The sequence below is a fragment of the Mastomys coucha genome, unplaced genomic scaffold, assembly GCF_008632895.1.
Source record: "Mastomys coucha isolate ucsf_1 unplaced genomic scaffold, UCSF_Mcou_1 pScaffold6, whole genome shotgun sequence".
NCBI lineage: Eukaryota > Metazoa > Chordata > Mammalia > Rodentia > Muridae > Mastomys > Mastomys coucha.
In genome coordinates this window covers 27,283,826-27,296,802 of record NW_022196912.1, presented here as the reverse complement: position 1 = coordinate 27,296,802, position 12,977 = coordinate 27,283,826, and the positions used below count along the sequence as shown (strand labels likewise).

At 40.9% G+C, this 12,977-nt stretch overlaps 1 protein-coding gene across 1 annotated transcript in view; it reads left to right on the top strand.

Moving 5' to 3' along the window:
- Positions 1–12,977, top strand: part of Ubxn2a (UBX domain protein 2A) — a 32,845-nt gene that overhangs the window by 9,022 nt on the left and 10,846 nt on the right. The window contains 3 exon segments of the mRNA XM_031356166.1: positions 1,535–1,676; positions 6,315–6,421; positions 12,269–12,406. Coding sequence (XP_031212026.1) covers positions 1,535–1,676; positions 6,315–6,421; positions 12,269–12,406 — 387 coding nt within the window.

The following is a 12,977-nucleotide window of genomic DNA, read 5'->3' as shown; positions in this document are numbered from 1 at the left end:
CTTTAATCCCAGCACTTGGGAGGCAGAGGCAGGTGGATTTCTGAGTTCGAGGCAAGCCTGGTCCACAGAGTGAGTTCCAGAACAGCGAGGGCTAACAGAGAAACCCTGTCTCAAAAAACAAAATAAAACAAAACAAAAAGTACATAGTAACCCCCTTTGAGGTCATTAGAAGCTGAGCACAGTGCACAAGTTTATAGTCCCAGGATCTTGGGAGTGAAGATTGCTTGAGCCCAGTAGTTTAAGACCAACAAAATAATGAGATTGTGTGTGCGTGCGTTCGTGTGTTGAGGGGTGATAAAAAAGTTATTTTGAACTCTTCAGAAATAACGTACTTTTGACTGGGCATAAATGTTAATTGATAGGGTTCAGTCCCTAGTACCATATAAGCCCAGCATTTGGTAGGTGGAAGTAGTAGTAGTTCAGGGTTATCCTTGGCTATCTAGACAGTTTGAGGCCAGTCTGAGATATATGAAACCCTGTCTCCAAAAAGAAAACATGTAATTTTTTGTGCTTTTGGACTAGTATTAGATGATTTTGGCATTTATAAAGATATGTTTGGTAATTATAGCACTTTAAGTGGAGATTGGCTAACAAATGTTACTTTCTACTGAAATCTTTAAAAATGTGTTTTTCAAAGATTTAGTTATGTGTCTATAGGAATATTGTACCTGTGTACAGGTGCCTTCAGAGGACAGAATAGAGCATCAAATCTGCTGGAGCTTTAGTTAACAGTAGTTGGGAGCTGCCACCTATGAGTGCTGGGAATCAAACTCAAGTCCTTTATAAAAGCAGTATATACTCTTAACCTATGAGCCATGTTTCTAACCTCTTATCGACCTCTTTTAAAAAATTTTTTTTTAAATTCTGGGGTAAATGTGATAGCTCCCTTGTTGCCAAGAGTGACGACTTTGATCCTGGGACACATGTGGTAGAAAAAAATACACCAACTCCCATAATTCTCACAAGTTGTTCTCCAACTTCCACAAGTGCTTCCACACATGAACACATATACACATTCTCATGCACATAAATAATGTAATAATGAACATCTAGCTTGGGAGGCTTTTAAATTAATTTTTAAATTATGAAGTAATGAGTTTATGATGGGATTTCCATACATATGTATAATTATACTTTGTTATCATTTGTGCCTTTCCACACTGTTCTTCTTATCAATACTGCATGGTCTGATAGAGATCCTAAAATACAAAAGATACCATATACATCAAAAAGTTAGCCTTCCCCAACTGGGCAGTGGTGGCGCACGCCTTTAATCCCAGCACTTGGGAGGCAGAGGCAGGTGGATTTCTGAGTTTTGTTTTTCAAAAAACAAACAAACAAAAAAGTTAGCCCTCCCCAAAGATTTATTAACTTAGAGGTAACAACACTTTACTTATTTATTTATTTATTTATTTTGGTTTTTCGAGACAGGGTTTCTCTGTGTAGCTCTGGCTGTCCTGGAACTCACTCTGTAGACCAGGCTGGCCTCAACACTTAATTTATTTTTATACTTTTTAATTTTTTTTTTTTTTAGGGTTTGTGAAACAGGACCTCCTGACAGTCAACCCCTCAATAATAACTAACAAAAGGACTGTGAATATTTTGTTGACAGCCTTTTTGAGGAAGCAGGGAAGGCTGGTGCCAAGTGCTTATCTCCCACTGAACAGAAGAAACAGGTAAATATCTGTTACTTATTGGCCTCTAGGAGGATCCCTGAAGTCAAAACTACTTTTGTAATAGGAAAGCTATTTTTTACCATTTTCACTATGTTAAATTCACACAGGTGCCAGAAAAGCAATAGTAGGTAAAGCTATTGGCATCTGAGCAGGAATCAAAGCAGTCACAACAAACTGACTTACAAATCATTGTTCTACCTGCTTGAATTTACCAACCAAGTAAATGCTACTTTCAGTTAAGAATATCTGTGATGGGCTAAGGATGTAGTTCAGCTGGTAAAACGCTTACATAGCGAACACAAAGTTTTGAGTTCAGTTAGAGCCAGCACAGCATAAACTGGGCAAGGTGATCTGCATCTGTGATCCCTGAAGTTGTTCTCTGTGTAATAAGTTGAAGGCTAAAGTACTCAGGATGGAAGGAAGCTAGGGAGAGAGCTGTTAGTGAGTGGCTGCCATGCAAACCTGAGCATGAGGACCTGGGTTTGGACTCCTAGCTGCCACATAAAAGCACAAGACTCATGTCCAGGGCTGGAGAGGCAGAGACACAAGAGGAGCCTTTTGGCTTGGTGGCCAGTCGTTTAACTGAATTGGTGAACTCCAGGTTCAGTAAGAGATCCTGTCTCAAAAAATAGAGTGGGGAGAGATGGCTCAGTGAGTAAGAGCACCTGCCACGAGGCCCAGCAATCTGGAACCCACATGGTAGGAAAGAACTGACGCCTTAGCTATCATCTCTCTCTTTCTCTCTCTCTCTCTCTCTTTCTCTCTCTCTCTCTCTCTCTCTCTCTCTCTCTCTCTCTCTCTCTCTCTCTCTCTCTCTCTCTCTCTCTCTCTCTCTCTCTCTCCTCTCTCTCTGTCTCTCTCTTTCTCTCCTCTCTCTCTCTTTCTCTCTCTCTGTCTCTCTCTGTCTCTCTTTCTCTCTCTCTGTTTCTCTCTCTCTTTCTCTCTCTCTCTCTCTCTCTCTCTCTCTCACACACACACACACACATACACACACACTCCAAATGTTTTGTTTTGTTTTATATTTATTTGATGTGTTTGGGTGTTTCGTATGAATGTGTACATGTGTGTCTACAGTTCACAGAGAGTATCAGTTATCCAGGGACTAGAGTTATGGATGTTTAGAACCACCATGCAGGTACCAGGAATCAAACCATGTCCTCTCCAAAATTAACAAGTGCTCCTAACTGCTAAGCCGATTATATAGCCTGAATTTTTTTTAATGTTAAAAAAAAAAAAGCTAAGATAGCAATTGAAGAAGACATTGTCATCAACTCTGGCCTCCACATGCACACATGTATATGCACTCATTAGACTTGGCAGGCGTTTGCACAGAATAATTAAGGGAACCTGGTATTGCAAGGGAAATAACTTACTATATTTATTACAAATGCAAATATTTCACTTAGTCGGCTTTTAACTAAAACAAGAATTTGAAGAAATTTCTATCATGCACTTGATAGCTTTTCAAAGTTACAGTATTTCCCCATGAGGTTAGTTTTATTTTAATAAATATATGTTTCATATAAGAATATACATTAGTGTTTAGATTCGATGGCTTAGGGAACTACTATTTTCCAAATGACTAATTTAATTTATGTGTTATTGTAAAGTCATGTATGGGCTCGGTATGGTAGGTAGCACAGCCTGTAAACACAGAACTTGGCCTAAGGTAGGAGGATCTTAGAGTTCAAGGCCAACCTAAGCTGTTTAGTGAGCGTGAGGTCATCCTAGGCTAGATACCAAGACCTTGTGTCTAGGGGGAAAAAATCACGTTTGAGTAAAAACTCCACCAAAAATGGAGGTCTTTAATGTAACCAGTATATAAAAAGATAGAGTGAGTTTCAGATTCTCAACTAACTTTGAGATATTACCACTAATTATACCTTGATGAACTGTCTATATCTAGGAAATTTTTTTTTTTTTTTTGGTTTTCAAGACAGAGTTTCTCTATGTAGCCCTGGCTGTCCTGGAACTCACTCTGTAAACCAGGCTGGTCTCAAACTCAGAAATCCGCCTGCCTCTGCCTCTCAAATGCTGGGATTAAAGGCATGTGCCACCACAGCCCGGCTCTAGGAAACATTTTAAAAATAACTTTGTAACTGCATACCTATATAAGGTTTGATTTTTTTAAATGTATTTCAGTTATTATAGTCCCAATTACAAGAATCCAACTGACTTTTTGAAGACTGACATTAAGAGGGTATGTGAAAAAACTCATTCTGAGGTTTTTTGGGTTTTTTTGTTTTTTGTTTTTTGTTTTAAGAGAAGGGGTTTAGCCAAAGCTGTTCTTGAAGCTATTCTGATCCTTCTTGCCTCTGCCTCCTTTGCACATGTCAGCATGTTTGGTTTTATGCAGAGCTGAGGACCAAACCCAGGCAGTCACCCTATAGACTGTGCTACATTTCCAGGCCCTTTTAAAACTAAGTTTTATCAAAGTAAGAGTAGGGGGCTGGCAAGATGGCTTAGATGGTAAAAATACTTGCTGCCAAACCTGATAATCTTAAGTTCAGACCCCTATATGCTAGGAGTGAACTGACTTCCACAAATTGTCCTCTGACTTCCACACCCATGTGACAGCTCAGCAGGTGGGTGCAGGTATTTATGCCCAGCCTGTGACAAGAGCTCAGTTTCAGGATCTCTCTATGGTCAGGAGAATGGTCTGCAATAGCTATAGCAAGCATAAGAATAAAAATAGCAACTAAGATAGAACAATAGCAAGATGTAACATAGAGATAGTAAGTTATCATTAAATCAGGAGCTTACAGAAACCAACTGGGGAGGCCCTATTGAAGCAATCATAGGACATCCCCAATAAGAAAGTGCCCTTGAGTGGAGCTGCTAAGCAAAAACCAAGTAAGAGCAGGTAGGTTCTATCACCTGATTGGGTGAGCACAATGTCCAGCAGAAACTGACCAGGGAATGTTACAGTAGTCTATTCCTGACTGAACTTTATTTCCAAGGATTAGCTTCCCATGGCTGAACTTTTGGCTTCTCTTCTCCCCCACCCCCAAACTTTTTTATTTTTTTATTTTTTTGTATCATGAGGTAAACATGAACTTCAGTTGCTGATATACTTTTTTTTTTAGGATTTTATTTATTTATTATCTGTAAGTACACTGTAGTTGTTTTCAGACACACCAGAAGAAGGCATCCAATATCATTTCAGATGGTTGTGAGCCACAGTGTGGTTGCTGGGATTTGAACCCAGGACCTCCAGAATAGCAGTCAGTGTTCTTAACTGCTGAGCTGAGCCCACTCTCCAACCCCAGATATACTTTCTAGCTGTTCTTGAAGATGCAATGTTTTTATTCTTGGGGAGTTTTTGGAGGAAGGAGGGTTAGGAGTTTATGGTCAGCCTCGGCTACGTAGCAAATTTGAGGCAAACAAACTCAGCATTTGTGTGTACTATGTGCTCTCCAAAAAGGCTTTTGGACTCTTTAAACTGGTGTGCGTATGGGCCCTGAAGTAGTCTTTTTTCATTAATTCAATCCAGAGCAGGATTACCATTCCAGGCCATTTTCTTGTTTGCTTCTCTCTGTCACCCTCTTTTGTCTGGGCATTCTCTTAGATACTGAGCTTTTTTGGTTTTTGTTTGTTTTTTTGAGACAGGGTTTCTCTGTGTAGCCCCGGCTGTCCTGGAACTCACTCTGTAGACCAGGCTGGCCTCGAACTCAGAAATCCACCTGCCTCTGCCTTCCAAGTGCTGGGATTAAAGGCGTGTGCCACCACCGCCCGGCTTGATACTGAGCTCTTTAAACTAGGATAACTTCTGAATGTAGGCTTGTTAGATTCAAGTGATTTTGATAATTTAATTATGGTGGAGTTTTTTTCCATCTATGAAGAGATACTTAAGTTTATATAGGGGAAACTATTAAACTGTGAGCCATCATGTGGGAGCTGAGAACCGAATCCTGTCTTCTGTAAGAGCAGGCAGCACTCTTAGCAGCTAAACCATCTCTTCAGCCCAGTGTGTTTGCCCAGTGGGGCAGAATTACACACTGTACCTCAGACTGACCTGGTTGGTACTTGGTATATATCCCAAGCTAGACACTGGAACGCTGCCCTCCTATCTCAATCTCCTGAGTCCTAGGATTATAGGCATGCATCACTATACCACTCCTGCTTGTTCTTCAGGCTCAGAATCGTTTCAGATGAAGTCCTCTTATTGCTGAGAATCTAAAAAGCCTTACCTCAGGGGTCCTATGAGACACACATGGCACAGAACTTTTTCCAACTTAATATTACTAATGATTTTTAACCATATAGTATATAAATGCATTATTTTTATATTTCACATTTGAAATGTGCTGTTTACATATGAAACACAGAGTGATAGGAGGCTGGAGAGATGGCTTAGCAGTTAAGAGCACTGGTTGCTCTTCAGAGGGTGTGGGTTCAATTCCCAGCACAAGTGGTGGCTCACAACCTTCTGTGACTGCAGTTCCTGAGGATCTGATGCCCTCTTCCGGCCTCTGAGGGCACTGCACTCAAGTGGTGCACAGACATCCATGCAGGCACAATGATCATGTATATAAAATTACAATTTGGAAAACTACAGAGCTAGGAAAGAGTTCAGAGGACTTCACTTACTACTATCACCTTTACTAACAATGCATTCCTTTCTGTACTGCCTTGTAGGTAGATGTAAATATAAAATTGTGGAAAAATGGATTCACTGTCAATGATGATTTTAGAAGTTACTCTGATGGTGCAAGTCAGCAGTTTCTGAATTCCATCAAAAAGGGGTAAGCAGGCTGTAGTAGAAGGGTATTTTAAGCGTGTTTTCAATGAAAGAATTATTTGTAATCGTGATTGTGCCCCTTTTCTACATTCACAGACATACTGCTTCTCCTGTGAATTCATATCTCCTCCCTTTTTGGAGGGGTGGGTGGCAGGGGAGTTGGTTTGTTTTGTTTTGTCTTGTTTTGTTTTGTTTACACAACAGCTGGAGCTGTAGAGGTGGCTCAGCAGTTAAGAGTGTTTGCTGCTCTAGCTTGAGAGCTGGGATAGGGGTGTCCAACATCCTCTTCTGGTCTCCCAAGGGCATCTGCTCTCACACGCGTGTACCTGCACACAGACATCAACATAGGCAAAATCTTTAAACAAAAGTTTCATCTATTCTCAGCTAACCTTGAAATCCAAGGAATAAACTAACACATTTGGCTTAAATTGATTCTTTTCTTTCTTCCTTTTCTCTCTCCCTCTTTCCTCTCCCCTTCCACCTACCTTCCCTCTCTTTCTCCAGGTTAGCCTTGTTTCAAAGTGTTTTGAAGCATGAAGAAAATCTTGAAAATTACAAATAATTTTTATATGTGTGGGTATTTGCCTGCATGTGTATCTATGCACCATGTGCATGCTTGGTGCCTGTGGAAGCCAGAAGAAGACATCTGATCCTCTGGGGTTACGGATGGTTGTGAGTCACCATGTGGGTGCTGGGAATTGAACCCAGGTTCAGTTAATGCCCTTAACCTCTGAGCCACTTTTCCAGCCTGTGCATTGATAAAATGTGAATATTCTTTTTTAAACCAGTTTTTACTTTTCCATCATGAGCTCTTTGGAATATATCTATATAATTCCACAATGATAACTTACACAAATACACACACACACTTAATTTTTCTTGTCAACTGAGACTATGTAACTATGATAAGTATCTGGCTAGTCATGGTGGTGCATGCTTTTAATCCTAGCATTCTCAAGGAGATAAAGGCAGATCTCTGTGAGCTCAAAGACAGCGAGGGCTATATAGTGAGACAGTCCTCGCTATATGTCTGTCTGTTTATCAGTGGTTAGGTGATATGTCACAGTTTGTCTGTTTATTAGTGGCTAGATGTTTGAGTCATTTCCATGTTTCCAGTTGTTAAAAATAATGCTACTATGAATATTTCTGGGCAAGTATTTTGCTTTTTGTTTGTTTGTTCAGTTGTTGGTTGGTTTGGGTTTGCTTTTTGTTTTGCAGAGATATAGATCAAAGCCACAGCTTTATTCAAGCTAAGTGAGTGCTGTACTATTGAGCTACACTCTCATATCCTGTATAAATTAATTAGTTTAGGGAGATATCAGTGTCTCATTTAGCCCAGGCTAACCCCAAGTTCATTACTGAATATAACCTTGAAGTCCTTTTCTTTCTGTCTTTACAACTTAGTTCCTAGGAGTACAGGCATGTATCACTAACCCAACTAAGTTTTTGTTTTAATTTTTTTAAATGATGGGTATGTAAGGGGAAGGGATGCATTGTACACATGCAGGCAGATGCCTGCAGAGGCCAGAGGCATTATGTCCTCTGGAACTTTATAGTTAGAGGATGTTGAAAGCCACCTGATATGGGTTCTGAAGCCAAACTTGGGTCTTCTGTAAGAGTAGACTGTGTTCATCTCTCCAGTCCTTGACTAAGTTTTTATGTGGACAAATGGTTTCAGTTAGGGATATGCACATACATATAGATCTCAACAAATGTTAATTCTGTCTTTAACTTCACAAAGAGCTACTGAACTATATTCCAAAGTGGTTATACCATTTAAAAGAACCCTAGCAATACACCAGCAGTGTATGAAGGTTATAGTTTTTCAGTCTCTATTAATATTTGTCAGTGCCAGCCTTTTTAAATTATAGCTTTTCTTATAAGTGGGAAACAATATTTTATTTTGGTTCTTTTCATTTTCTTCATGATTAGTGATGTTGAATGGCTTTCCTGTGTTTATTAGCCATTTGTTTATCTATCTAAATTATTTGTCCATTTTCTTCTTTACGTTTTTAAAAAATATTTATTTACATCTCAAACTCTACCCCCTTCTGGCTACCCCCTCACAGAGACACCCCACCTCCTCCTCTAAGAGGCTGGGGCCTCCCTGAGTATCAAGTCTCTGCCAGATTAGGTGCATCCTCACCCACTGAGGCCAGACAAGATAGCCCTGTTGGCGACCTGATAACACAGTCAGGCTACAGCATTAGGGAGAACCTCCACTGTGGTTGTTGGGGGGGCGCACATGGAGACTGAGCTGTACATCTGCTACAAATGTGCTAGGGATCTCGTTCTAGCCCATGTGTATTCTTTGGTGTCTCGGTCTTTGAGAGCTCGCAGAGGTCCAGGTTAGATGACTCTGTTGGTCCTCCTGTGGGGCTCCCATCTCCTTCAGGGCATTCAGTGCTTCCCCCAACTCTTCCATAAGAGTCCCTGACCTCTGTCCAATGTTTGCTGTAGTATCTGCATCTCTTTCAGTCAGCTGCTGGGTAGAGCCTCTCAGAGGACAGTTATGGAAGCTCTTGTCTGCAAGTATAACAGTATCATTAATAATGTTAGGGATTGGTGCTTGCGCGTGGGATGGGCTTAGGTTGTGCTGACTATTGGTCAGTTATTCCTTCAGTTTCTGTTCCATCTTTGTCCCTGCATTTCTTTTACACAGGAAGAATTTGGGGTTGAAGGTTTTGTGGGTGGATTGGTGTCCTTATCCCTCCACTGTGGGTCTTGCCTGGCTACAGGAGGTGGCCTCTTCAGGTTCCATGTCCACAATGTTAGGCATCTCAGCTAGATCATTCACATTGACTCCTGGGAGCCTCCCACATCTCAGGTCTCTGGGACTTTCTGAAGATTCCCTCATGCCCCTTCTTTGCCTGTTTTAAGATTATTTGCTTCCCCCAACCCATTTTCAGGGAGATACAATTTAGGGGACTTGCACATCAAGACCAATGTTCTACCACTGAGCTATAATCCCCCCCAATCCAGTCCCATGAGTTGTTATATATTCTGTGTCTATAGTCCTTATTGGATGTTTTAACACAAATGAAAAAATTATACATTGAATTATTATATTTATGAAGAATATTTAGTCTGGTAACACATAGCTTTAATCTAGCACTCCAGAGGTAGTGAGGTAGATCAATGAGTTTGAGGCCAGCCTGTTCTACATAGTAAGTTCCAGGCCAGCCAGGGCTATAGAGAGAGACCTCATCTTAAAAACAAACAAGAAAGGGTATCTGAAATATTAGACAAAGCCTAGTGCTGGAGCCAATCTCTGTCATTTAAATCTTTTAGAACGAAGAAATGTGCACCAGGCAGTGGTGGTGCATGCTTTTAATTCCAGCCTTCAAGAGGCAGAGGATCCTCAGTGGATCTCTGAGTTGAGGACAGCCAGGGCTCCACAGAGGAACCCTGTCTCAAAAAACCAGATTTTTTTTTTTTTAAAAAGGATGAAATGTGAAAATATTTTTATTTTAATTCAATAGTAGTCAGTATTTTGTTGTACCAATGGCGGGGCTGTTGCTGGCAGGGCGCGCGTTAGTTAAAAAGGAGGCAGTGTATAAATGAGATATTTTATTGTAGGAAGGAGAAAATAGGCCTGTCAAGTAGAGAGAAAGGAGAGGAAGGAGAGGAGAAAAGAAAGAGAGAGAGAGAGAAAGGAAAGAAAGAAAGCAAGGGAGGAAAGAGGACAAGAGAGGCGACAAAGAGCAAGAGAGGCGACAAAGAGCAAGAAAGCAAGGAGGGGGCAAACCACCCCTTATATTGTACGGGGCGTGGCATGTCTGACTACGCTGTGGTCAGATGACTGGGGATAGGGTCCAGCTAGAATGCTGGGAGCTTGGGGCATTGTCTGCCTGATAGAGCACACATCTCCTATGGGGGCAACTGTGAAGGGTTGTGGCTGAAGCAAGAGCCAAAGACTCGGGAGTTATAGCAGAGTTCTTCTGCCCCCTGCAAGCAGAAAACTGCCCACAAAGGCTCCAGGGCTCAAAGCCAATTACTCGACTTAAGTTACCCGAGCAGACCACTGCCCCACACTGCCCTACAGTAGTTTACCATTGTCATTATCAAAGTAAATCTGTTTTTATTTAAAAACTTAGATGAGCCAGGGAAGTGTCCTGCCTATTAACTACACACTTGAGAGGCTGAGGCAGGAGGATTGTCATATCTTTGAAGCTAGATATATTAAATGTATCATGAACTTTAGGCCAGCCTCTACTACCAAGTCTTAACCTGTTTGAAAAACAAAACCCACCACTAAGCAAGTATAGTGGTATCTGCCTGTAATTCTACATTCAGGAGGTAGAACCATAAATCAGATTCAAGGCCATCCTTAATATATGAGATCCTCATCTCAAAAAAAAAAAACAAACAAAAAGCAGTAAGAAAAACAGAACTGAAACTTAATATTTCTACTCATTCATAGTTCTTTGGCCACCTCTTTTTTGAGAAAAAAAAAAAAAAGGTAAAAACTAATGGGCTTTGACAGCTCATCAGATCAAAGTCCTTTCCAATCAAGCTTGAAGACCTGAGTTCAGTCCCCACAATTAATTCATAGTGAAAGGAGAAAATTGACTCCCAAAAGTTGTCCTCTGGCTTCTACATACACACAGACCTGTGTTTTCACACACACACATTATGCATACACACAGTGATAATAAATAAATGTTTAACTGGGGTGGAGTTGACTCAATTATTCAGAGCACTTACCCCGTACCATGAGGACCTAATGAACATTGTCTCATGCACCTGTAACCCCAGCACTGTTGCAGAGCAGAGGCAGGGGGATAGCTGGCTGCCAGGCTAGTTAAAAAAAAAAAAAAAAAAAAAAAAAAAACAGAGCTTTAGGTTCATGGAGAGACCCTGCCTCAAATGAATAAGATAAAAAAGTAATAAAACACCTAATGCCCTCCTCTGGCTTTCATGCGCACATTCAATTGTTTTATTGTAGAGGTATTGTATATCTCATTTATATTTCTTGTTTAATATATTTAAGTTTTTTCCATACATACATTCATACATATATACATGATACCCCTGTATGTCGTGGCATTCATATTAAAAGTCAGAAGATAAGTTACAGCAGTTGGTTCTTTTTTTTTTTTTCCCGGGGCAGGGTTTCTCTGTGTAGCTCTGGCTGTCCTGGAACTCACTCTGTAGACCAGGCTGGCCTCGAACTCAGAAATCTGCCTGCCTCTGCCTCCCAAGTGCTGGGATTAAAGGCATGCGCGACCACCATTTATTTATTTTATGTGTATAGATCTTGCGCCACTCCCTCCGCCCCGCTCGCTCCGGAGCACTGTGGAGTAATTCACTGTAGCTGTCTTCAGACGCACCAGAAGAGGGCGTCAGGGTGTCAGATCTCATTACAGGTGGTTGTGAGCCACCATGTGGGTGCTGGGATCCGAACTCAGGACCTTTGGAAGAGCAGTCAGTGCTACTACCCGCTGAGCCATCTCGCCAGCCCTGGTTCTTTCCTTCTACCATGTGGGTTCCAGAGACAAAACTCAGGTGATCAGGCCTGGTAGCAAGACCTTTACCAACCCAGTTATTTTTGCAAGGGTCTCTTGTAGTCCAGGCTGTCCTCAATCTTGCCATAACTAAGGATAGTCTGGAACTTCTGATCCTCTTGCTTCTGTCCCAAGTGCTGAGGTTCTAGCATGCACCACCATGCCTCATATATGTGGTGCTAGAGATTAAATTCAAGACCTGCACATGCTAGGCAAGTGTTCCAGCTAGGCTACCTTCTCAGTTCATATAGTATACTTTTACAAACCATGTAGTTATATTGGCATATAGATGTATTTCATAGAAAGGGAAAACAAGAGCTTTATCATTTTCTTTTCTTTCAAAGGGAATTACCTTCAGAATTACGCGGAATTTTTGATAAAGAGGAAGTGGATGTTAAAGTTGAAGATAAAAAAAATGAAGTATGTATGTCTACAAAGCCTGTGTTCCAGCCCTTCTCAGGACAGGGCTACAGACTAGGAAGGTAAGTATGGTTATTGTCTGCTTTCCATGACAGACACTCTCTCATTGTTCTGACTATACAGAACTTGATATTTCCCCTGCTAGAAAGGATTTTTTTTTTCTAGTGCTGGTAGCTAAACCTACTGCCCATACACATGTGAAGCAAAGAACTTATTACTGAAATACATCTTCGGTTTGTAGAAATTATGTCTGTGTTTTCCTTCTAGCCTCATGCTCCCAGAAATAATACTCAGACTCAAAATATATTTACAGATACCTTGGCCATAAAGCTAGGCTCTTCTCTGACTAGCTTATAACTTAAGATAACCCATTTATTCCGATCTATATTCTGCCTCGTGGCTGGTTACCTTTGCTCAGATACCAGGTATCTGTCTTGTCACATCTTCTCAGTCGAATCTTCCATCTGGCACTATCTCATAATCTTTTCTGCCTCCCAGATGTCCCACCTCCTATTTCCTGCCTAAGCTATAGACCATCAGATTTATTATTGACAGGTGCCACATCCATATATACAAATACTCTTTCTACACCAGTTCCCAAGTGAGATTGTTTTTTTTTTTTTTTTTTTTTTT